Here is a 26,452-nt window from a genome sequence, read left to right as displayed (position 1 = left end):
CATAGATTCTCTGACATCAAAGAAGAATAGAGCCAATGATAGATAGCTAGTGTAGAAAGTGAAATATTAGCAAGATGGAGAATTGATAGGAAATGGCTACTTACACAACCCTTAAAGTCATAGTACATCTCTACTTGTTTCCACATCTGTGTGTGTTTTCATGCAGTCATTTATATTATGCCTTTATAAAGGAATTCTGAAGCTCCCATTATCTTGAGGTGTGAGGATAGGTGTGTATGTTTATAATGGAGAAAGGGTATACTCAAACAACTGCCTCTGGTAACCTTCAGTTTTAAAATGCATCACTGAATTCTCATCAGTTAGTTTGGACTGGGAGTCACTGTTTTCAGCTTTTGAATCTGCATTTATATCAAAATATTTATAATGATCTCAGGTTATCCAAATACATTTTATGATTAACTTCAGTTTAAGGAGACATGACAAGGGTTTTGTTGTGTTGTTTTTAAAACAATTATTTTTTTTAACAATGATTTCATCCAAAAAATGGGATTTTTAAAGGCAGAGAAGGGCTCTTCCTGGTACAAAGGAATAGTTTTTCTGGTATGAAGGAATAGTCCATAAAAGTGAGTGATACAGAAGAATTTATTCCCACTTTATTATGTATTTAAGTTAGAAAGTACTGTGCTTACCATGTTCGCTTCATTATATTTTCCTTAATGTATATCTCATCCTCCATTCCCTTTACTATTCTTTAGATCAAAAACTAAACTTTATGATTAAGTCTTTTAACATTGCAATAGGTTTTTTTCTTGAAGTTTATACTAAACACTTTTCCTTTTATTTTTACTAGCAGAAAGTATAAAAGGTCAAGATCAACATACCGTGAGCAAGCAATATGAAAGAGAGAGGCAAAAACTTGCTTCTGGAATAGAAGAACTCCGTACTAAGTTGATGCAAATAGAAGCTGAAAATTCTGATTTGAAAGTTAACATGGCCCACAGAACTAGTCAGTTTCAGCTGATTCAAGAAGAGCTGCTAGAGAAAGCTTCAAACTCTAGCAAACTTGAAAGTGAAGTAAGCTTGAATTAACAGTTTATATGGGCTACATTTTCATATAAGAAAAAATATATTATTGATGGTTTTTATTAAAAATTGTATATTTAAGTCCAGTTTTATACATTTAAAAATATTAATGGCGCCACATAAGTTATAAATTCTTTCTAAAATTCTCTTTGGAAACATTTGCTTTATAGCCTATGTTAAAAGTAGGAAAATACACTTTAGGGCACGAAAAGATATAAAATTTGATGGAATTTATACTGCGCTATACTCTTATTTCTTCTAAGTATAACTTAATGTGGATAATACACATGTACAAGTAAAGTGTTTGGATTATGCAGTTGGAAGAAAAATAGTGATAATAGAGGATTTCAAATTTTTGCAAACGGTAGAACCACCTGAGACTCCTGGTAAACATTCAGATTTCTAGATCCTAGTGATTTTGATTCAGCAGATACTGAGTTATACTCAGGGATGTGCATTGTTAAAAAAAACTGCATATGAATCTGGTACAGATATACTATGGATTACATTCTGAAAAGGGGATAATGTGTGTTTTTTGAATATCTGATCTTCATTCCACTGAGGTCAGAACAAGGATAACTCATTAGGTAATTGTGGACCCAGATCACATATGTTTGTTATACTCATCCTTCAAACCAGCGGTTGCAGCTATCTCTGGGGGCACTTTTTAAATGTCTGAATTCTCATCTTAAGTTTGTAGCCAAGAAAAAGACCTGTGGGATAGGAGCTTGCTTAAGTAATGGAAAAGGAGATTTAGTCAGTCTGTAATTATAGCTTTAGCTTACTTAGAAAATTATCAAGTACTAAGATTAATAACTTTTCAAAAAAATTATAAAATTAGTACAACCTTGTTGAAAATACAGAAAGGGACAAAGGAAAAATAAATTGACAATTCTACCATCAGAAATAACTATTGTTAACATTTTATTATACTAACTAGAGGCCCATTGCACGAAGATTCGTGCAATAGGCCTTCCATCCCCTGGCTGCTGGCACTGGTTTTCCTCTGGCACCCAGGACCCAGGCCTTCGCTCTGGCCGCCGCCTTCAGTTTTCACTCCAGCCGGAGCGCCGCTCCTGTAGCTCCCTCCGCCCCCCCCCCTTCCCCTCATAGCAGGCGTCCTGCCCCGCCTGGCTGCTCCGTACCTGCATATATACTGCCCAGAGGCCCGGAGTGGCTGGGGGGGGGGTGGGGCCGCTGCCATCTTTGTCAGGTTAATTTGCATACTCACGTGTGATTGGCTGTGGGTGTCATGAAGTGACAGTCAATTTGCATGTTTCTCTTTTATTAGTGTAGATTTTAGTTTTTTTTAAAATATACTTTATTGATTTTTTTACAGAGAGGAAGGGACAGGGGTAGAGAGTTAGAAACATCGAAGAGAGAGAAACATCAATTAGCTGCCTCCTGCACACCCCCTACTGGGGATGTGCCTGCAACCAAGGTACATGCCCTTGACCGGAATCAAACCTGGGACCCTTCAATCCATAGGCCGACGCTCTATCCACTGAGCCAAACTGGTTAGGGCTAAATTTAGTTTTTAATAGCTTCTTTTAAGAAATGGGTTAAGGTGCAATCCTATTTAGACATAGAGGGTCTGAATTAAATTGCTTATGCATTATATAGATGAAACAAGCTGCATTGTATCTCTGATCTACCCTTCATTATTTGTTTTTCTTCTAAATTGTAACTCATTTTTTAAAGTAGGTTTTTAAAATAATTTTTCATTTTAATCTGTTTTTAGATGACAAAGAAATGTTCTCAACTTTTAACTCTGGAGAAACAGCTGGAGGAAAAAATAGTTGCTTATTCCTCTATTGCTGCAAAAAATGCGGAACTTGAACAGGAGCTTATGGTAAAAATTATCTTTGTTTTTGCTACAAATTCACTGTGACTTTAAGGCACTTAATTCGTGACAGCATATTTGTTTTAGTATTATTATAAAATATACCATATAGGAAAGTATACATTCTAAACTCCTCCCATTATTCCTTTTTTGTTTTCATATCTTTAGGTTAATATATATGCAAGTGTTACGTACCTTTTCTCATTTTTATCCTAGTAGAGTTGAAGGAAATAGTAGTAGTTCTTTGATATTCGCAGTTTTTTTTAAGTAGTTTAATTTTCTCATTTTGATACAATTTTAAAAATAACCATTTTGTCTTTTTAATAAGTATTTAAATATTTTTGAAGTTTGATTTATTAACCACTATGAATCTTTAAAGAATAGAGTATCACAAATGTAATGCTTTACTAATATATTCTTATGTAAAACTACCTCTCAATTAAATTCTTTTCAAGTGTTTTTGTATTCCTAGGAAAAGAATGAAAAGATAAGAAGTCTAGAAACCAATATCAACACAGAACATGAGAAAATTTGTTTAGCTTTTGAAAAGGCAAAGAAAATTCATCTTGAACAGCATAAAGAAATGGAAAAACAGATTGAAAGAGTAAGAAATTAATATTTTTGCAAGTAGATATACAATATGGATGCTAAAAATGACCTTAACATTACTAGTCTAACTTCCTTTTTTTAATATATGAGGAAATAAAGACATAGAAAAGTTACTGGCAAGTACTATAGTTAGAATCCCATTAGTTCTGAATCTTTTTTTTTTTTTTAATAAAGAACAACAGGTTTTTTAAAATTGATTTTTAGAGAGAGAGAGAGAGAGAGAAGGAAAGAGAAACATCGATCTGCTGCTTCCTGCATACTCCCTACTGGGGATCGAGCCTGCAAACTGGGCATGTACCCTGACCAGGAATTGAACTAGTGACCTCTTAGTACATGGGTCAACACTCAACCACTGAGCTATCCCAGCCAGACCTGGGTCATTTTTTAAAAAAAATATTTTTATTGATTTTTTATAGAGTGGAAGGGAGAGAGATAGAGAGTCAGAAACATCAATGAGAGAGAAACATTGATCAGCTGCCTCCTGCACACCCCCCACTGGAGGTTTGCCCGCAACCAAGGCACATGCCCTTGACTGGAATCAAACCTGGGACCCTTCAGTCCGCAGGCCGACGCTCTATCCACTGAGCCAAACCAGTCAGGGCGGCCTGGGTCATTTTTAAATGCTTTTCTATATAGCACTCCTGCCATTTCAGTTTTAATCTTTTTTTTTTTTCAATTTAAATATATTTTTTATTGTTGATAGTAGTACAGATATCTCCTATTTCTGTCCCCCTCCCCCCTCTTCTCCCAGCCCCTACCCACCCCCCAATCATTATTTTTTCACATTACCAAACTAAATGATTCTGTAGATTCTTTTCCACTAGAGATATCAGTTGCTTGAAGATTGGTTGAGAATAGAAGCACTCTTAACTGTGAGTGGAAAGTAAATAGTAAAAACAAAAGTAAAGAAAAAGGTGTGAGACCAAGAACCCAAAGCTAAGTAAAAAAATATATCATTTGTATATGCTTAATAACAGAATGGAGCTAATGAGGAAAAAAATATGAGCTTGAAATATGGAGCAATAGACATTATTCAGTCTGAGCAAAGAGAGAAAGAAACATTTGGAAGAAAATGAACAGAACCTCAAGGGACCTTTGGGACAATATCATAAGATCTAACATTCATGTCATTAGAGTCCCAGAGAAGAGAATAAGATTGGTACAAAAAAAATATATTTGAAGAAATAATGACTGAGAACTTCACAACTTTATTGAAGGAAATAGCTCAGCTGATGTGGCTCAGTGGTTGAGCATCAACCCATGAACCAGGAGTTCACTGTTCGATTCCTGCTCAGCGCACATGCCCAGGTTGTGGGCTCAATCCCCAGTAGGGGGCATATTCTCTCTCATCATTGATGTTTCTCTCTCTCCCTCTCCCTTCCTCTCTCTGAAATCAATAAAAACATATTTAAAAATAAAATAAAGCCCTGGCTGGTTTGGCTCAGTGGATAGAGTGTTGGCCTGCAGAATGAAGGGTCCCGGGTTTGATTCTGGTCAAAGGCCAGGAAATAGCTCAGCCGATGTGGCTCAGTGGTTGAGCATCAACCCATAAACCAGGAGGTCACTGTTCGATTCTTATATGTGTCCTGACTGGAGATCGAACGTGCAACCTTGGTATATGGGGATGACACTAACCAACTGAGCTACCAGGCCAGGGCTCAAATATTACTTTAGATGTAAATGTTCTAAATACACCAAATAAAAGATGTGAGATTGGATTTAAAAAACTGACTCAAGTGGGGGGGGTAATGGTAAGATATGTACACATATAATACCTCAATAAAAAAAAAAATAAATAAAAAAATAAAAAAAAATAAAAAACTGACTCAAATATATATGCTCTTCAAGAAATCCATCTTATATAATAAAACCCTAATATGCAAATTCACCGAACAACAGAATGACTGGTCGCTATGATGCGCACTGACCACCGGGGGCAGATGCTCAACACAGGAGCTGCCCTCTGGTGGTCAGTGTGCTCCCACAGGGGGAGCGCTGCTCAGCCAGAAGACTACTAAGGACCCCTTGGGGGATGTCCGACTGCCAGCTTAGGCCTACTCCCCGAGGGGTCCCTGACTGCGAGAGGGCACAGGCTGGACTGAGGGATCCTCCCCCCAGTGCACAAATGTGCGTAACTGGGCCTCTAGTGTTAAATATAAAGATATAGTAGATAGGTTAAATATAAAAGGTTGGAAAAAGATGACCCAGGCAAAGAAAAGGAAGCTGCAGTGGCTATATAAATATCAAAGTAGATGTCAAAAGAAAAAAAATTGCAATTGAAAAAGAGGAACATTACATAATGATAAAAGGCTCAAACCATCTTAAATGTGTAGGTACCTAACAAAAGAATTTGAAAATACATGGAGTAAATGTGAAGAAGTCTGAAAGGAGAAAGAAGTTAATCCAAAATTATAGTTGGAGACATCAACACTATTTTATGTAATCAACAGAATAACTAGCCATAAAAATCAGCAAGGATAGCCCGGACAGTGTGGCTCAGTGGTTGAGTGTCAACTCATGAACCAAAGACCACCAGTTCAATTTCCAGTCAGGGCACATGCCCAGGTTATGAGCTTGACCCCTGGTAGGGGGCATGCCTGAGGCGGCCAATTGATGTCATTGGTTTCTATCTCTCCCTCTCCCTTCCTTTCTCTTTAAAATCAATAAAAAAAATATTTAAAAAAAAACCAGCAAGAATATAGAACTCACCTGAATACCACTGTCTATCAACTTAGCCTAATTGACATTTATAGAATACTAGAGGCCTGGTGCACAAATTCATGCACGGGTGTGGTCCCTCTGGGTGGCCTGAAGGGGGCAGGCCAAAACCCGCAGTCCAATGCCACCTGCAACTCCTACCTGCCGCTCTGCTCATCCCCGCCCCACTGTGCCTGCCACAGGCTTGAGCCCAATCAGTCCCGATCAGGAGAGGCTCGCGCTGCCACAGCAGCGCTCACCAGCCATGAGCCCTGCATCTGGCGCACTTCCAAGAGAGTGGCCTGCGGGATCGGGCTGAAACCGGCTCTTCAACATCCCCTGAGGGGTCCTGGATTGCGAGAGGGCGCAGGCCAGGCTGAGGGGCCCCACAAGTGTATGATCGGGCTGGGGAGGAACCGCAGGAGGGCTCTAGGGCATGTCCAGCCCATCTCGCTCAGTCCTGATTGGCTAGACCCCAGCAGCAAGCTAACCTACCGGTCAGAGCATCTGCCCCCTGGTGGTCAGTGCATGTCATGGCGAGCGGTTGAGCAGCCTTAGCATATCATTAGCATATTACACTTTGGTTCGGTTGTTCTGCCGTTCGGTCTATTTGCATATTACCCTTTTATTATATAAGGGTTTCACCCAACAATAGAATATACATTCTTCTCCAGTGCACCTTCATGAAATGTGCACTAAGGTATGCCATACCCTAGCTCAAAATAAACTATCAAATGTAAAAATTGAAATGATACATAGAATGTTCTCTGACTTTAATGGAATTAAACTAGAAACCATTAAGATATCTGAAAAGTACCCAAATACTTGAAGCTAAGCAACACACTTCTAAATAATCCATGGATCAAAGAGTAAGTCTCAAGGTTAATTAAAACAATTTACACTGAATGAAAATGAAAACACAGCATAAAATTTGTGGGGTGCAACTGGAGTAGCTCTGGGAAGCTTATAGCATTAAATGCATAAATTAAAAGCACAAAAAATCTATATATATAAAAGCCTAAGCAACCGGTCGACCGACCATTAGCTATGATGCACACTGACCACCAGGGGACAGACGCTCTGACTGGTAGGTTAGTTTGCTGCTGGAGTCCGGCCCATTGAGACTGGGCGAGACAGGCCGGACATGCCCTGGAGCCCTCCCGCGGTCCCTCCCCGGCCCCCAATCATGCACCGGTGTGAGGGACCCCACCAGTGCGCAAATCTGTGCACTGGGCCTCTAGTCATGTATAAGAATGAAACACACCACAGAATGATACAGTTCAATTTCAGTCTAGTATTAGTGAAGGAGTAAAGGGATAAGACATGGGCATGTGGTTTCATTTCTTCTCTAAAAGGAGGGAAACTAAAGGAAATTTGGTAAAATGCAAAAAATCTATGTAATTTCAGTAGTCATTTAACATATGAGTATTATATTTCTTTTTGTATATTTAAATGTTTTAAAGTTTAAAAAATTAGACATAAAAATTAATAAATCTTATTTTTATGTTAAGCTTGAATCTCAACTAGAGAAAAAAGACCAGCAATTTAAAGAGCAAGAAAAGACTATGTCCATGTTGCAGCAAGACATAATCTGCAAACAGCATCATCTTGAATCACTAGACAGACTGTTGACAGAAAGCAAAAGGGTAAAACCATCTTTATAAAAATGCTGTTTAAAAGCTGAGTAATATCTTAAGTTTATGTTTCTGAACATACCTTTATCAATTGTTAAACAGCATGTTAGTAATGCTAAAATATTTATAAGCATACTTATATTTTTGCTTATCAATCTGTGTTTTCAGGAAATGGAAAAGGAAAATATGAAGAAAGATGAAGCTTTGAAAGCATTACAGAACCAAGTATCTGAAGAAACAATCAAGGTTAGGTTGCTAATACTTAAAGAAATTTAAAAAAAAATTTTCTTAGCCCTGACTGGTGGCTCAGTTAGTTGGAGCATTGTCCCATACACCAAAGGATTGTGGTTCAATTCCCGGTCAGGGTACATAACTAGGTTTCGGGTTTGATCCCTGGTTGGGGTGTGTTTGGGAGGCAATCGATTGATGTTTCTCTCTCACATGGATCTCTCTCTCTCTCTCTTTGTCTTTCTCTCTTTTTCCCTCTGCTCTTTCTAAAAAAATCAATAAACATATTCTTAGGTGAGGATAATAAAAAGGCTTTAAAATTTTTTTTCTTAATGGAGACATTCCTGTGGTTTTTTTCCCACTTTTTTCTATAAATTGTAAAAATTCTCAATATAAAAATCAATTAAGAGGTAAAGATTTATTTTCTTCAATGTGAGTTTTGATCTTTTTGCTTTTTTATATTATCTAACCTCCATTATTTTTTAACATTAATTTTTTTAACATTAGCTACTTACTAATATTACTAGTAAAGAATTAACAGTGAAAGTAAAGGGAGATGAAACTATAAACAGTCCAGTTTTATTTCTTTCTACCTGTTCTAAGTTTAATTAGAGGGTAAATTCAGAATTTCCAGATAAAATACAGTTTTGTGGCTAATATATCTTCATGCTTAAAAGCATGGGCTTCGGAGCTAAATTGACTTAGGTTTCAGTTCTGGCTTCACGATTTACTAACTGACATAACCTTAGCTAGGTTTTTTATGCTCTCTGAACTTTAATTTTTTTATCTGTAAAATAAGAATAACAATAGTGTGAGATTCAAATTAATGAGGTACATAAAATGCTTAGCATATGCTAAGTTACTCATAATTTAATACGTAATTACTATGTATTTAGTATTTTCTCAGCTGCGCTTTTAGTGTTAAAAATAGATCCAAACATACTGCTACCTTTATTCTGTCATATATGGCTTGAGTATAAAGGAATTTTAAAAATCGGTGTTGTGTAGTACTTTTGCCTAGTACTCTGTTTTTAATCCATTTTGTGACCTTGTATACCCATATAAACACAATTATATGTTTATCCATAACTTTTCTATAGTATTTTCTAAAACTTTTAACATTTCATGCCATGTCAATTCATTTATTTATGTAAAACTAACCTCTAAGATAATTAATATTCAAAATCACTACTGTACAAAGGTTGTGGGCATGAAATAATTTTATTAAATAAAATTTATATTGCCACTTAACTCCTTTTTTTTAAAACCACCTAACACATCTAGCCCATCATCTGATAAGTTATTTCTACATATTAATAGCCAGATAAGAGACAGGAAGGAAATCAACAAAAGAATGAATTATGATGTTGGGTTTTATTCCCTTGGCACCTTTAATAGTTTTACTGTCATTGAGGGGAAAGTCAAAATTAGAAACAAAATTCTTATAACTGAAGCTATACTGAACAATTATTTTTTTTTTATTGATTTCAGAGAGGAAGGGAGAAGGAGAGAGAGATAGAAATATCAATGATGAGAGAGAATATGCCCCCTACTGGGGATCGAGCCCGCAACCTGGGCATGTGCCCCTGACCAGAATTGAAACTGGGACCCTTTAGTCCGCAGGCTGATGTTCTATGCACTGAGCCAAACCAGCTAGGGCTTAAATTATTGATTGATTGATTGACTGATTGATTGATTTTTAGAGAGAGGAAGAGAGAGACAGAAAGACAGACAGACATCAATCTGTTCTTCCATTTACTTAAGCATTCTTGTATATGTACTGACCTGGGATTGGACCTGCAATCCTAGCGTATTGGGACAACGCTTCAACCAGCTGAGCTACTCAGCCAGGGCCCAGTTTAAAAATGTATCACTTAGAAAAATATGATACAGCTTCTAGCTTAATGAGAGCTAGAAAATTGATGGGAAAATTCTAAACAAGTAATAAGAAAATGAGTAAATTAAAACAACTTTTTAGCCTGCTATTAAATAGAAAATTGAGAGAGTGTTTATTAGATTTAGATTTTATTTATGTATTGTTTTGTTTGTATTTTCCACTCTAGATCCTCCCCCCCAAAAAGAAAGTCATAAGGGGGAGGGGGCGGAGAAGAAGAGCTTAGGTGCTTTTGTTGAAGAAAGGGTAGTGTAGAATTCCCATCCAGTTGCCCCCAGGCTGTACCCCTGAGTAGGTTTTTGGTTCATCAGAGCAGTAAGTGTTTTGTATACAGTAATGATGTTTATTTATATGAGATTCAAACTCTCAAGCTCTGTTCAAAAATAAGAAATCTAATGGAGTAGTAGATGTTTGGTTTTTATTATTTATTAGTTTTAATTGGTTTATTAATTTTTAAATTTCATTCTACAAAAATATTGAAATAATAGTAGGGAGAACATCTCTGTAGAGTCACTGTTTGTTAAATGCTATCTATAGTCACTTCATCTCTCTGTACACACATGCATAAACACCCTTGTGTTTGCATCCACCCAGTATCCCTTCCCCCTGCTCACACACTTCCTTTTTGACAGATTACCTGAGAGGTTGCTGATGTCATAACACTTTGCACCTTTAATAATTAAAGTTACATCTCCTATTAACAGGAACTTTCTCCTTCAGGTCCACACCACCTGTACATGCCAGAGAAAGTAAACAATAATTCAATAACATCATTCAATGTTATAACATCATTTAGCTGTTATACTGTGTTCCTCTCACTGCTTCACATCAGGAGGCACATAATGTCTGATCACCCCATTATTGGCATTACAGTTCATACTGAAAATTTCCCAATTATTTTAAAATGTTTTTATAGCCTTGTTGCTCAAAGTATGCTCAAATGTTGACTGGCAGCATTAGCATCACCAGGGAACTTGTTTGACTTGCAGAATATCTGCTGTGCCACAGACCTATAGAACAAATATGGGACTACGGTGAAGCAAGGGAAAGGCCTCTAGGGCAAAATTTAAGGAGATGCTTACTCCTAGGGGCATACAAGTGGAAGGGTCAGAGCTTTCATGACCCTAAGTGCCTCCTTAAATTTTAAGCTCTAGGCACCTTCCTTGCATCACCCTAGTCCTGGCCTTGTTTCTGAATTAGACTCTTTATTTCAGTGGGGTGTCCGGGGGGTTTGTATACCCAGTAAAACCTTGATTTACACTGCTTTTGCTTTGTTCCTTTTCTTTTTCCCAGTCTAGGATTTACTTATAGTTCATGTGTTGCATTTGGTTCTTTAGATTCCCCTAAACTCACTGTCTCCTATTCTTCATAACATTGAATATTTTGAAAAGTCTAAGTCAACTAGAACACCACATGGGTTATACTGTGTTCCTCCCACTGCTTCACATCAGGAGGCACATAATGTCTGATCACCCCATTATTGGCATGACCAATCTTTACACTTTATTTAAGGTGATTACTGCCAGATTTAATTGTTTTTTTTCCTTTATAATTAATACACAAAAATGTGCAGTAATTTTTGGAGACCATGTAAAGGCCTTGCTCCTTAACAACTTTATAACCATTGGTTTTTAACATTTAGCGATGAATCTTGCCTGAATGAGTTTTTACTAATATTAATTATCAGTGTAGTGATATTCTGACAGTCATAGATTTTCTTTTTCTCTGTCTGTATAAGATGACACAAATACCAATGCTCATTCTCATGCTTAAGAAAGAAAATTTGCAAATATTTATAACTTTCATAAACAAATGTTAATTAAAAATTATAACGAGGGCAACAGTTTATTAACAAAGATAATCATTCAAAATTACAAGCTTTTTAGCTGTTAATGATTACATTCACAAGCTCTAGGGACAAGCTTTGAAATCTGTGTCAAGATTTTCTTTTTAGAAATAAGAATTGTAAGGACAATTTCATGATATAGAATAGTATCTGATGGAACTTTTTTTTTCTTTTTCTGCTTATCTTGTTTAGATTTCTTTCATAATAGGATGCTATCAACATTGAGAGAGAGAGAGAGAGAGAGAGAGAGAGAGAGAGAGAGAGAGTCCTGGCCGGTGTTGCTCAATGGTTAAGCATTTACCCAGGCACTAAGAAGCCCACTAGTTCGATTCCCTGTCAGGGCACATGCCTGGATTGTGGTCTTGATCCCCAGTGAGGGGCGTGCAGGAGGCAACTGATCGATGATTCTCTCTCATCATTGATGTTTCTATCGCTCCCTCTCCCTTCCTCTCTGAAATCAATAAAATATACTGAGAGTGAGAGAGAACACCCGAGAAGCTCAAAATTACTATAAGGAAAAGAAAGGAACAAGATAAGAATCTTATTAGCAGTTAGGATATGGAGCATGTATGCAAACTGGCTCTTGAACTAATTTTTCAAAAAATAAATTTGTTGATTTGGGTTACTTGTTGCTAATTTTCTCTTTATATTAAGCATTTGCAACTATAAAACCCTTGAACCAAGTTACATTGCTGCCTTTCTAAAACTATTTTCACTGATTCAAAGCAAAAGCAGCCTTCTCCTTAGTTATTTTTTCCCTAGCTGACAAAAACATTTTCACTTTCTTACTGACTTCAGCATTAGCACAATATAACAGTTTGCTATTTTTCTTGATCACGGGAACTTAAGGAGTAGGCTATTTAGAGTGTTTGTTTTACAGGTTCTTGATGGCTGGCCCCTCTATCTTACCAGCCTTACCTCCCAAATACACAACTCTAGCAAATTCATACTCTTGATACGCTGAGCTCCTGCCACCTTCTCACCATTCCCTTCTACAGTGACTTAACTCTGAACATACTCCCTCTTCCTGGAATGACCTTTTTCACTTGTTCATGTCCTATTTATTCTTCAACTCCATTCTCTGGTTTCTTAGTTTGCAATGAAAAAATTAGTTTTTAAATAAATCTCTTCTGTAATAATATTTTATGTTCTAATTTTGACTATATATTCACTGTTTGAAGCAGTGAATTAACATTAGGACATAAATCTATAAAATGTTGAGCATATAATAAACACTTACTAATATAAGTTGATTTTCCTGTTTCGAATTTTTGCTGCTTAGGTCAGACAGTTAGATTCAGCATTGGAAATTTGTAAGGAAGAACTTGCCTTGCATTTGAATCAATTGGAAGGAAATAAGGAAAAGTTTGAAAAACAGCTAAAGAAGAAATCTGAAGAGGTAAATGAATATTTTCTTTACATATAGAATATTTGTCAAGTGACTTCTTTTTGAGATATTGTTTATTTTCAAAAAACTTTACAAGTACATCTGTTTTTTAAAATAATATTTTTATCAATAAATATTTTTATTGATTTCAGAGAGGAAGGGAGAGGGAGAGAGAGATAGAAACATCAATGATGAGAGAAAATCATTGATTGTCTGCCTTCTGCACACCCCACACTGGGGATCAAGTCTGCGACCCGGGCATATGCCCTGATCAGGAATTGAACCGTGACCTTCTGGTTCATAGGTCAATACTCAGTCACTGAACCACACCAGCCTGTCTGGTTGTATCACTTTAAATCAAAGTGATATGAAGGAGCTCAGCATATCAAGGTCATTTGTTTAACCACCTTCTTTTGGGAGCAAGTGAAGAATATTATAAAATACACATTAAATTATACTGCATTGTTTATTCAAATTTAACAATATTTTTTTTAGAATTTGGAAAACTAGGACAAAGGGCATTTTCTCCCCTCTCAATATAAGTGCTTTCAGATCACTTCAAAGGTATCTTTTAAAGCAATTTGCAGGAATGCAATGTTCAAGTCTTTAAATATTTGGAGTGAATAGGTATGATTTCTTAGTTTGTATTGTCATTCCTTTATGTGTTTTTTGGACCATGAATATTCAAAAGTGCATTGCTAGGATATAATCTTATAAACAATAGCAATAATAGCAACAATAATGTAATATATAGCACATAATGCTTGTGCAGTGCTTTTGTGGCTATAATTTATTTTTACTAAGGGAAAAAGATACATCAATAGGAGTATGACAAAACTCATGGCCTCCTATGTTCTCTTCCTTCTTCTGAGAGGGGTCACATAGACATGCTTCTTTCTGTAGCAGTGAAATATGGTAACGTATTTCTGCCCAGGGAAGCTTGCTTATGACTCAAAGATCAATATTTTTTATGGGAGGGCTGGTCACTCAGGAACAGCAAGAAGTATCAAAATTTCAAAAGGAAAGCATGATTCACTGTCCTAATGTCCTAGCCAGACAAAGCAATTTTATCTCTTAGGGAATGTCAAAATCCACATTCCCACACACCATCCAAGGTCCAACCCTATAAGCATATCTCCTCATCAGAAAGATGGACCCTGCCCCTCCACATAAAAACCTATAGCCTAAATATAATTGTCCCACATGGCAAGTGTGATAATTATCTAACAAGGCAGACAGCTTTGACATTTTGTGTTTTTTATTTGAAGCATGTCATTATAATGAGAAATGTATATATTTGTTAGGTATATTGTTTACAGAAAGAGCTAAAGATAAAAAATCACAGTCTTCAAGAGACCTCTGAGCAAAATGTTATTCTACAACATACTCTTCAGCAACAGCAGCAAATGTTACAACAAGAGACAATAAGAAATGGAGAGCTGGAAGACATTCAAACTAAACTTGAAAAACAGGTATATATTATTGGTCAAAATAATTTTACTTGTGTGAAATAGGAATTTTTACACTTGATAATACATTTTTGTTATATAAATTGGTGTTCAATATCAAAGATTTCATATTATAAGAAATATTCTGAATTAACATCGTAAAATGGATAAAGTTCTAGTCCTGTGTAATGTGACCATGGGCACATTTTGTCATTCCATACAACTTACTTATAATCTAGGCTTCTTCTTCAATATTTTCTTTCTTCTTGAATCTGAATATAATTCCTATATGAATCATCAGACCTTCCAATTTCTTCTTTTCGGGTTAGGATTTGTGATAATCCCCAAAGAAATGCCAAAGCACTGCACTAAAAGAAAAATCACAAGGGATACCACTTCTAAAAATAAATTATTATGTCAAAGAAAGTATCCTCAGAAAATTTATACTAGAACCTAATCTTTGCTCTTTCATTCATTACCAAATTCATCTGAATTATTCAGACAGATACTGTGTTTCACATCTTTTGTTCTTTTTCCCTTTTCAAACTTTAGAGAAACGTGTAATTAGAAAATGATGGTTCTGCATAATCTTACTACATCTCACCTTTATGACTTTTTATCTATGTATTCTGAATTCATCCTCAGCCTCTCAAATGGAATTAAAGAATCTCCTCTCAATACATTCAGACATTTCAGGCAGATATTATATATTTTCTTTTCTAGAGACATCACTCCCGTGACTCTCCATCTCTTTTGTTAAAGTGTACACCTATTGCTTGATATGCCTGATGTACAGCTTTATTCTGAAGTATTTCTTCATCTTATCTGTGTTAGATTCCCACTTCCTAGATACCTTGTCATTGATCTGGGTTTTGCAGGATTGATTATAATTCTTATTCCTTCTGGAGTTGTTTTTATTTCTCTAATGGTCTTACAGTTTTCTTCTGTTTTTTCCTCCCTAAGTCTGCCAGTTCATTTGTATTTTTCATTTGGTGATTTTATTTCTTCATGATCTTTATTTTAAGAGATTTTTTGTGTTCTCTTTCTTTGAGGGTTTAAAAGAGTTTATATATAAAAATTTCTTGAATATTTGGTGAATATTTTCCTAGCTTGCATTTCTGTTCCATTATGCATAGATTCTGTGCTATATTCTTTCAGATTATTACTTATCTTTAGATTTTTTTTCTGCTTATGAGTGTGCTATCTAATTAAGCACAGAGTAGATAGATTTTTCATGGTTCCCTTCCCTTTTTATCTGGGTATTGTTTTAATTTTATTCTCGAAACTTGAGTGGGTATTAATGATTTATACTCTGAATTTAGTTCTTCATTGAGAGGTTTTAGAGGATCAGGGAGGATATTAAAGTCATTGGCCAGAGATTAACTTTGAGATCACAATCATGTAAATGTTCATTGAAAACATGGAGTAGCTGAGATTTACTAGGAAGAGAATGTAGAATGAGGAGTGAGGAGATTGGCTTGGACAGACTTGTGAGGGATCTAGTACATGGAAGCAAAAGTAAGTATTTCATTATAAGAAATGATAGTTGGTATCATGAACTGTTGGAATCAATGCCAAGTAAATTGAGGGTTGCAAAATATCCATTGGAATTAGCATAGATTCTGTAGAATGGCCAGATTACTATGGGTTGAGGAATGAAGGAAAAGTGAGAATGATACAACAAGCATAAGAAACTGAGAAGTTGGGCTATGCAGAGGAAGAAAGAAAGGGTGGTAGTTGGAGGGAGGTAGAGGTAAGAAGGATGATTTTTTACTGTAGAAGGGTCTTAAACATGTTTAAATTCTAATAAAAAAGAAACCAGAAGAAAGAGAGATTGAAGATAAAGCAGAGAATAGAGATAGTGAATAGTATGAGGGCCCCCCTGGCCAGTGTGGCTCAATTAGTTGAGCATCAACTCATTCATTCTCTCTCTCTCTCTCTCTCTCTCTCTCTCTCTCTCTCTCTCTCTCTCTCTCTCTCCCTCCCTCCCTCCCTCCCCCCTTTCCCTTCCTTCTCTCTAAAATCAATAAAAACATTAAAAAATAGTATGAGGTTCCTGAGAAATTGAACCCAGAATACCTATGAAGTAATTTTACTTGTATAGGACAGTGGTCGGCAAACTCATTAGTCAACAGAGTCAAATATCAACAGTACAACAATTGAAATTTCTTTTGAGAGCCAATTTTTTTAAACTTAAACTTCTTCTAACGCCAACTCTTCAAAATAGACTCACCCAGGCCGTGGTATTTTGTGGAAGAGCCACACTCAAGGGGCCAAAGAGCCACATGTGGCTCGCGAGCCGCAGTTTGCCGACCACGGGTATAGGAGAAAGAATACCTCCTTCACTGTAGCAGAACAGAAGGAAGAATGAATAGGAGTAAATGCAAGTCATGTTGGGAGTAAATGCAGGTTATGATGTTTGAGGGTAGATGGGAATCTTGTAATCCTTCACTGAATGAGCCAATTTGTGAAGAAAGGAACATGATTTGACAAGAGAAGAAAAAACATTTCAAATGGGGATAATGAGAAGGAGAATATTTACCATTATTTTGTTCAATTTTTTAAAAAAATATGTTTTTATTGATTTTAGAGAGGGAGGAAGGGAAAGGGATAGAGAGATGAAAATATAGATCGGCTGCCTCTTACACCACCCCCTACTGGGGATTGAGCCTGGGTTGTGCCCTGAGTGGGTATTAATAATTTATACTCTAAATTTAGTTCTTCATAGAGGTTTTAGAAGATCAGGGAGGATATTAAAGTCATTGGCCCAAAGTTAATTGAACTTGGGACCTCTTGGTTCATGGGTCGACACTCAACCACTGAGCCACACTGGCCAGGCTTGTTCAATTCTTGTAAGTCTTATTTTAGTATTATGATGTGGCCATTTCTATAAATATGTATAGGAATGAAATACATTATTAAAAATTGTTTTACTTTAATATTTCAAAACATTACAGTAAGTCCTCATTTAACATTGTTGATAAATTCCATGACTTGAAGTGAAATGACAAATAATGAAACCAATTTTAGTGTAGGCTAACTGATATAAATGAGTTAGGTTCCTATGTACCTCATCAGTATTATAATGAAACGACACTGAATGAAATGACATTATTCAAGGACCTGCTGTAATTCCTGGTCTATACTTTGATTTTTATAATACATCTTGAAACTGAATGATAGGCTAGGCTATATATATATATATATTTTTTTTTTTTTCTTCTGAAGAATGTTGAGCTGTGACTGAATTTAAAATACTTACTGAAAACTTATTTACAAGGTATCAAAACTAGAACAAGAGCTTCAAAAACAAAGGGAAAATTCCACTGAAAAGTTGAGAAAAATGGAGGAGAAATGTGATGCAGCCACACATGAAGCAGATTTGAAAAGACAGAAAGTTATCGAGCTTACTGGTACTGCAAGGTAAAATGAATATGATAGTTTTCATTTATCTTCCTCTTTCAACATCAGTAGTATCTGAGTTTCTATATCAGAAAATGCTCAGGGAAGCTTTTGCTTGAGGCAGTAATTTATCAACTGTCTGTGTTCCTATAGTGTTTTGTTTGCACCTCCCTCATAACCCTCCTATTGTAAGTTCCTTAAGACCAAGATAATATCTGGTTTATTTTAATGGGGCTCCTACAACAATTAGCATAATTCCTTATACCTCATAGGCACTTAGCAATTGTTGTAGTGAATTAAATTGTGGAAAATACTAAAATTTTCAGGCAAAGATGTGTACTCATACAAAGAATGGGGTTGAGTTATCTATTGGAGGGAGTAACTTAATAAAAATAAAGCAGTGGTTCTCCACCTTGACTGAACTTTGACTGAACATTAAAATCACCTGAGGAGCCTGGCCGGTGTGGCTCAGTGGTTGAGGATCAACCCATGAACCAAGAGGTCATGGTTCGATTCCCGGTCAGGGCACAGGCCTGGGTTGTGGGCTCGATCTCCACAATGGGCATGCAGAAGGACGCTAATCAGTGATTCTCTCTCATCATTTATGTTTCTATCTCTCTCTCCCTCTCCCTTCTTCTCAGAAACCAATAAAAATATATTTAAAATATAAAATAAATAAAATCACCTGAGGAGCTTTACAAAGTACTGATGCCTAGGTCCCACTAAAGATTCTAATTTAATTTGGCTAGGCTGGGTCTAGGATTCAGTTAGTAAAGAAACGAACCCATGAGCTGAAAGCTATACCCAGCTTCCTCAGACCTCTTCTACTTTGTCAACAAGAGTTGACTTCATTGCCCTAACCGGTTTGGCTCAGTGGATAGAGCGTTGGCCTGCGGACTGAAGGGTCCCAGGTTTGATTCCGGTCAAGGACATGAACCTTGGTTGTGGGCACATCCCCAGTAGGGAGTGTGCAAGAGGCAGCTGAATTGATGTTTCTCTCTCATCGATGTTTCTAACTCTCTATCCCTCTCCTTTCCTCTCTGTAAAAAATCAATAAAATATATTTTAAAAAAAAGAGTTGACTTAATTAATAATACACTCATAATTAGCCCACCATTTTACTGATAGGAGGTGAGAGTTAATTATGCACTTGAACTAAAACCACATGTCACCAGGCTTCTTCTCCCCTACCGACAGGAGTAAAGATAGGGCCTTTGTGCCTTGAGTTGCAACTTGCTTCCCCAGATGTCCTCAACTCTCTCAACAGGGCCAAGAGGGTATCCTATTTTTCAAACTAGGACCACAGTTCTTCAGACTGCCTTTCTTCTATTGACAGGTGTCTGTCCACTAACACAGCCGCACCACCAGTGTGTACCTTAATTCCTCAAGGATTAATCACATTATAACTTTATCCTTGACTATGCAAAATATCACTAGAAGCTATAGATTTTCAGGTCAACCCTTATCTTCCATAGTAACCTCTCCATGTATTCTCTTCCCTTCTCCCACCTCATTCCACTTTCTGAAAGACTTCCATTGTGTCCTCTGGAATTCACAATCCATCCTGTGACACATCTATATCCACAACTTCTTTTCTTTTCTTATAATAGAAATCTGATTCTCCCCTGAGGATATTACTTCTTTCCCTGCAGCTCTCTAAAGTAAAAAATTTTCCCCACAGTTCTTGTACCATAGGACCAAGATGTGCAATAGTATACCATAGTCCATGAACTTCATGACACCAATTCATATCATCCCTCACTGCTGCTGACACCTACAAGCCACCTGACTTACTGTTGCTCTCTCAAATTCCTCACAAAGATTAATCACTGCTGTCATTATTCTTGGAGTTTTCAGTATAGTATATCTATCTAGCTGATCCTCTGACACCTTAGCCTCATTTTAAAAAGTTCTTCTCTAATGATCCTGCTCTCTATCATACCTCAGCCACTCACTCACATGATTCATCTTCTATCTTGTCATTAGTATTTCAACATAATCTGAATATTATGTATCTATCCCATATTATCCTCATCTTCTCTCTTTTTTTAAATCCTCAACTGAAGATATCTTTCCATTGATTTTTAGAGAGAGTAGAAAAGAGAGGGAAAGACAGAGGGAAATATTAATGAGAGAGAAACACATCAATTGGTTGCCTCCTGCACGAGCCCGTAGCCAAGGAGGAGCCTGCAACTGAGGTACGTGCCCTTGATTGGAATCGAACCTGGGACCCTTTGGTCTGCAGGCCGACACTCTATCCACTGAGCCAAACCGGCTAGGATTCCTCATTCTCTTTTAACACCCCAAATTCAACAATTCTCTGGTCTTATCAGGAACCCTAATCCATCAGTTCCATCACTGTCTCATTCCCTAATGTTCTCTCTTCTCTCTTTACCCAGCTTAAATTCTTGTTAGTCATTAAAATCACTGATTTGCATATAACCACAATTCCCTTACCTCTCTCTTACTTTGTGGTACACAGCCTAAAACCAACTCAGACTAATTCATGTTTGCATCTTTACAAAGGCTTTGGAAAATCTAACCACACTGACTAGTCTTACTTTGAAATTATAACTTTAAACCTTAAGTGTTCCCTTAATGCTATCTGGCAATACTCTTCTATACCTTTGCCTTTTCTTTCAAAATCCCTACAACCCCTCCCCAATGTTGCTTTCTGTTTCACTGAGAAAATTGAAGTAATTGTTTCTTTCTTTTCTCACCCCTACAATTTGACTTCTAGACAAAAACTCTTTATGGTTATAGCTATAGGCACATTCATAGGAAGAGTAAGTCCTAAATACTAACAGGAAGCTTATAAACTAGATAATTAAACTTCATAAGAAAGAAGCACCCTAGTTCCAAGAAATCTCTTCATGAAGCAGGGTTTTCTCTGTTTTCTCACTAGTACTTCTTTTACTTCTAGAATTGCAACTCATAAAATTGTTTTTCTCTCCCAAAAGATATTAGAGTTAAAATATATATGTTATATATCTCCTTGGATCTGTTTTAGCAATAAAATATCTTCAGATAAAAAGAGAGGAAACTTATTTATTGAATACTAGAGGCCCTGTGCACGAAATTCATGCACTCAGAGGGGGTGTCCCTCAGCCCGGCCTGCACCCTCTCCAATCTGGGACCCCTTGGGGGATGTCCGTCAGTTGGACATCCCTCTCACAATCCGGGACCACTGGCTCCTAACCGCTCACCTGCCTGCCTACCTGATTGCCACTAACTGCTTCTGCCTGCCAGCCTGATCGCCCCCTAACTTCTCCCCTGCTGGCCTGATCACCCCCAACTGCCCTCCCCTGCCAGCCTGATTGCACACAATTGCCCTTCCCTGCTGGCCTGATCGCCCACAACTGCCCTCCCCTGCTGCGACTGCTTCCTCCGCTGGGATCCGCCTCCTCTATGCGAGGCTGCAGACACACCGGGACTGGCCTCCTCCATGCCACGCGGAGCCGTAGAACCTCCAGGCCTCAACACGTGGAGCAGCTGCCGGGCCCCGCCTCCACTGTGCATGTGGCCATCTTGTGGTGGCCATCTTTTGGTGACCACCTTTGTGGCAGCCAGGGCGCGAGGACCACCTAGGCTTTTATTAGTATAGATATTCTGTGCTAGGCAGTGTGCTAGGTAAACACATTAACTCAGTCTTCAAAACAGCCCTATTGGGTTTTATTATCCCAATATTTATTTATTTATTTATTTATTTATATTTTTAATTGATTTTTAGAGAGAGAGGAAGGGATAGGGAGAAAGAGAGAGAAACATCGATGTGAGAGTGAAAAATTGATCAGCTGCCTCCTGCATGCCTCCCTTGCAGGGATTGAGCCTGCAATTAGGCATGTGCCCTGACCAGAAATCAAACCTGCAACCTTTCAGAGCACATCATGACATCCAACCAACTGAGCCACACCAGCCAGAGCAATAACTCGGGGTGGGGGGAAGGCATCTGTAATATTTTAACAATAAAGATTTTTTTTTTAAGATCATTTCTAAATAACTTTTGGAAATTATGAATCTAAGTAAAAAAAAAAAAAGCTGAAACTCAAAGAAGTTAGGGTATGAGATGCATAATTTAGATCTGCTCTAAAACTAAGTTTTTTCTGTTACACCACACTGGAAGGTTCTTTTGGTATTATATGTAAATGTCCTAACCCTACTGTCTTAGTGCTGAGGTTCATGGAGCACTTGTTAGATTTCTCAGACTGCCTCCATAGCCATTTAAAAATCTTTTTACATTTGAAGAAGCCAGAGAGTCTCAGCTACTATATTCTAAAAGTTTAGTTTTATTTTTGCATAATCCTTCCTTTGGCCCTGTTTCCAATCTCAGACTTGATTGTCCATAATAACTCTATGCCTGTAATGTGAAGTATTTCTGGAAAAACTCTTAGGATTAAAGTCTGTTATAAATTTTGTAAGTTATGGGGAAAATATTGGTATTAGATTATTTATATAACTAGAGGTCTGGTGCATGAAAATTCATGCCCTGGGGGGGGGTCCCTCAGCCCGACCTGCCCCCTCTCACATTCTAGGAGCCCTCAGGGGCGGGAGATGACCCAGTGATTAGGGGAAGGTGACACCCCCATCACACCTCTGCTGCTGCCACTGCCGGCAGCGCAAGCCTCGGCCGGCCCTGATTACCTGCGCCTTGGGCGGCCCTGGACGGCTGGGCAGCCGCCATCTGAGGCTTGCCTGTGCCTCGGCGGTGGCTGTGCAGCTGACGTCTGAGGCTTGCCTGCTCCTCAGGCTGGCCCTAGGTGGCTGGGCAACCGCCATCTGAGGCTTGCCTACACCTTGGGTGTCAGCTGGGCAGCCACCATCCGAGGCTCGCCTGCGCCTTGGGCCGGCCCTGGGCGGCTGGGGGGCTGAGGGCGGGTCCAGCCGCAGTGTGTGCCTGCCAACCCCCCAGCAGGGCTGAAAGGACTGGGGGACTCCAGCAGGGCTCAGGGGACTGGGCGCCACCATCTTGTGGCTATGGGCGCCTCCATCTTTGTGACAGTGTGATGGGCAATTTGCATATTCCCTCTTTATTAGATAGGATAGTTAAAAATCTTAAGCCTTTAAATATTTATTATATAATATTATAGTAATGCCTCATTTACATAGCATCCAGAAATAATGCATAGTTGCTCATAAATAGAGGAATGAGTGACATTTATCTTTATCAAACACTGAAACTTTGAAACAAAACAAAATAAAATTTTATAGAAATTTTCCAAAATGTGTATTTTCTTGTCGTTTTTACCTTCTCTGGGTGACTAGGGTTATCATTATATTCATCAGTTATATCATGGTAACCTGATGAAACCTTTAGGAGTATAGAGCTCTGTTTATTTTTTATTAAATATCTATAGAAAGCTGTGCTTTTTGAGTTCTTGAATTTTAAAAAAATAATTTTTCCCTGCCCTGCTGGTATGGCTTAGTGGTTGGGTGTCATCCTATGCACAGAAGAGTTGCCTGTTCAATTCCTGGTCAGGGTGCATGCCTAGGTTGTGGGCTTGATCCCCAGTGGGGAGCATGCAGTAGGCAGCTGATCAATGTTGCGCTCTCAAACATCAGTGTTTCTCTGTCCCTCTCCCTTCCTCTCTCTCTAAAAAATCAATAAAAAATCTTTTAAGCCTTGCCTGGTGTAGCTAAGTGGTTAGAGTGTCGTCCAGCAGGGTTGCTTGTTTGATTCCCAGCCAAGGGCACATACCTGGGCTTCAGGTTCAATCTCCAGCCCCAGTTGGCACATGTGCAGGAGGAAACCAACCGATGTTTTTCTATCTTTCTGTATGTGTGTGTATATATATCTCCCTCTTTCCTCTCCCCTTAACCCTCCCTCTTTTCCAATTTCTCTAAAATCAATGGAAATAATATATTCAAGTGAGGAGAAATAAATAATAATAATAACTTTCCCCCAACTTCTTTGCTGACAAAGTGTTACCTCTTAGTACTGTATACCAACCTCTTTTGATTATTTTTTTTAAATTATGTTTTATATCCACTCTAACATGATAAAAGACTTAGTCAAGCTTTAGCTAGGATTTTAGACATATAAAAGGGTCATCAGCACTTGTCTAATCTAATATTTCTTAACTTTGTTGGGCCATGGACATATTTGAGGATATGGATCATTTTCTATGCATAGACATAACATGTGCCTACATAATTGTGCAAATTGTTTCAGGAGTTTTTTAGTTTTCCTCAAGTTCATTTATGGACATTGAAAAAACCTCTTGAACAAATACAATTTCATCTAAGTTGCATTTAGAAAACAAATGCTCCAACTTGCAAACTCAGTTTATGAAATGTCAAAGACCAAAAGAACTACAACAAAAAAATGCTGATGCAAAGGAACATCAACTCTGCCCACTATTGTGAATGACATTAATTAGTAAATGTCACTTTGGAATTAACAGCAAATTGACTTAAAACTTCCTCTCACCATGTTCATTAGCTGATAGGTAGCCAAACTTCGAACTTCTGCAGTGAAATTAAGTCCAGGACTACCTGAAAGTTAGTAAACTTTCACAATTGATAACTATTTGTATTATCCTAGACCCGTGGTCGGCAAACTGCGGCTCGCGAGCCACATGCGGTTCTTTGGCCCCTTGAGTGTGGCTCTTCCACAAAATACCACGGCCTGGGCGAGTCTATTTTGAAGAATTGGCGTTAGAAGAAGTTTAAGTGTAAAAAATTGGGCTCTCAAAAGAAATTTCAATCGTTGTACTGTTGATATTTGGCTCTGTTGACTAATGAGTTTGCCGACTACTGTCCTAGACCAGTGATTTTTAACCAGTGTGCCACAATAATTTTTAAAACATGCAATACCTGGCTATTTAGTCAGGAGTACTGACCTCTTTTCCCCTAGATTGTCAAATAAAAATATAACAACAGCCAACACAACAATAGCTGCCTGTGTGAGTTAATAAAAATTATACCTATTTTTTTGTCAGATTGGCAAAAAATATATTGTTGCTGTGCCGTAGATTTTAGTAATTAGTTTATGTGTGCCAGGAGATTTTTAAAAGAGGTTGAAAATTGCTGTCCTAGACAATTAATTCACTTAATCTTTCATTTTCAGTCATCTGTAAAGCAAGGAATTTGCACTAGCTTAAGAATGTTTAGTCCCTTTCAAAGTTAAAAAGATAACATTATTAAGAAATGTCTGAGTAAAAATGACTAACTTGTCTCTCCTATGAGTAGTATAGTCTTATGGTGAATATTTTGATGGTTGGCTTCTTTAATTTCTATGTTGCAAATAATAGAAATTACAGATTAATGAAGCACCCACCTCTTCATAGATATTCTCAATCCATATAAAGCTTTATAAAAATTAACTGTATTAGATTGAAAAGAATGCTAGCCTTGCTAAATATTACTAGGTGGTACAGTTATATTTAGTTGGAGCATTTTAAACAATATCATAGGTGATTTAAGATTCTGACTAGACATTTTGCTGATATTTGCCCTTATATAACTTGCAGTTCTTGTTTAGTCAGAGACAAGTCAGTTGGTCTTTAAGTTTCCAAATTATCATTTGTTTTATTTTTTGTTTTTAATTAGGCAAGTAAAACTTGAGATGGATCAGTACAAAGAAGAGCTGTCTACAATGGAAAAAGAAATAATGCACCTAAAACGAGATGGAGAAAATAAAGCAATGCATCTCTCTCAGTTAGACATGATCTTAGAACAGACAAGGATAGACCTAGATAAGAAAACAAATGCTGGTAAGCAACAAGTTAGCTGAGCTTAGCTGCCTACATATTTATATTTACAGAAATGGACTTTAGTAAGAATTTGTGATGATAGGGTTGAAAGGGATAATGTATAGTCAATATCTTGCCTCTGGTAGATGAATAAAATTGAATATTCTTAATTATAATTATTTACAAAGTTCTTAATAATAAATGGTTTATATGTAGTTCTAAAAATATTCTCTTAACAGTGAAGGAGTTAGAAAAGTTACAGCACCACACTGAAACTGAACTAACAGAAGCCTTGCAGAGACGGGAAGTACTAGAGACTGAACTACAAAATGCTCATGGAGAATTAAAAAGTACTTTAAGACAACTCCAGGAATTGAGAGATGTGCTACAGAAGGCTCAATTATCATTAGAGGAAAAATACACCACTATAAAGGATCTCACAGCTGAACTTAGGTGAGTTAAATACTAAGAAATGATATCACAATTATAAGTATTTCACTTTATTATTCTGAATCCTTGGGTCATACAATAACCCAATTGTTGCTGAATTCTAGATGTCTAAATTTCTCAACTGGTTCACTGTGGCTCTTCCTGGTTAGCCTGTCCCATTCTCTCTGTAATACATTCAGTAGTTGCTATTCGCTAATAATTTATTCTTGATCTGTGGACCATTTTACATTGGCCCACTTCTGTATTCTATAGTGGTAGAAAATGATTGGACCATCATAT

The 26,452-nt window shown here is 37.3% G+C and overlaps 1 protein-coding gene across 6 annotated transcripts in view; it reads left to right on the top strand.

Moving 5' to 3' along the window:
• CCDC18 (coiled-coil domain containing 18) overlaps positions 1–26,452 on the top strand; it is a 143,778-nt gene that overhangs the window by 61,769 nt on the left and 55,557 nt on the right. For 5 of the 6 annotated variants that reach the window (XM_079776995.1, XM_079776993.1, XM_079776994.1 and 2 more), the window contains 10 exons: positions 812–1,035; positions 2,786–2,896; positions 3,360–3,491; positions 7,705–7,839; positions 7,996–8,073; positions 13,078–13,194; positions 14,487–14,654; positions 17,911–18,053; positions 25,581–25,744; positions 25,963–26,176. In XM_079776995.1, coding sequence (XP_079633121.1) covers positions 812–1,035; positions 2,786–2,896; positions 3,360–3,491; positions 7,705–7,839; positions 7,996–8,073; positions 13,078–13,194; positions 14,487–14,654; positions 17,911–18,053; positions 25,581–25,744; positions 25,963–26,176 — 1,486 coding nt within the window. The remainder of the gene's footprint in view (positions 1–811; positions 1,036–2,785; positions 2,897–3,359; positions 3,492–7,704; positions 7,840–7,995; positions 8,074–13,077; positions 13,195–14,486; positions 14,655–17,910; positions 18,054–25,580; positions 25,745–25,962; positions 26,177–26,452) is intronic. The other variant, XM_079776992.1, reaches the window with a different exon arrangement.

This window comes from Cnephaeus nilssonii, assembly GCF_951640355.1.
Source record: "Cnephaeus nilssonii genome assembly, chromosome: 7".
NCBI classification, from domain to species: Eukaryota; Metazoa; Chordata; class Mammalia; order Chiroptera; family Vespertilionidae; genus Cnephaeus; species Cnephaeus nilssonii.
This window is presented reverse-complemented; position numbering and strand designations above follow the sequence as displayed.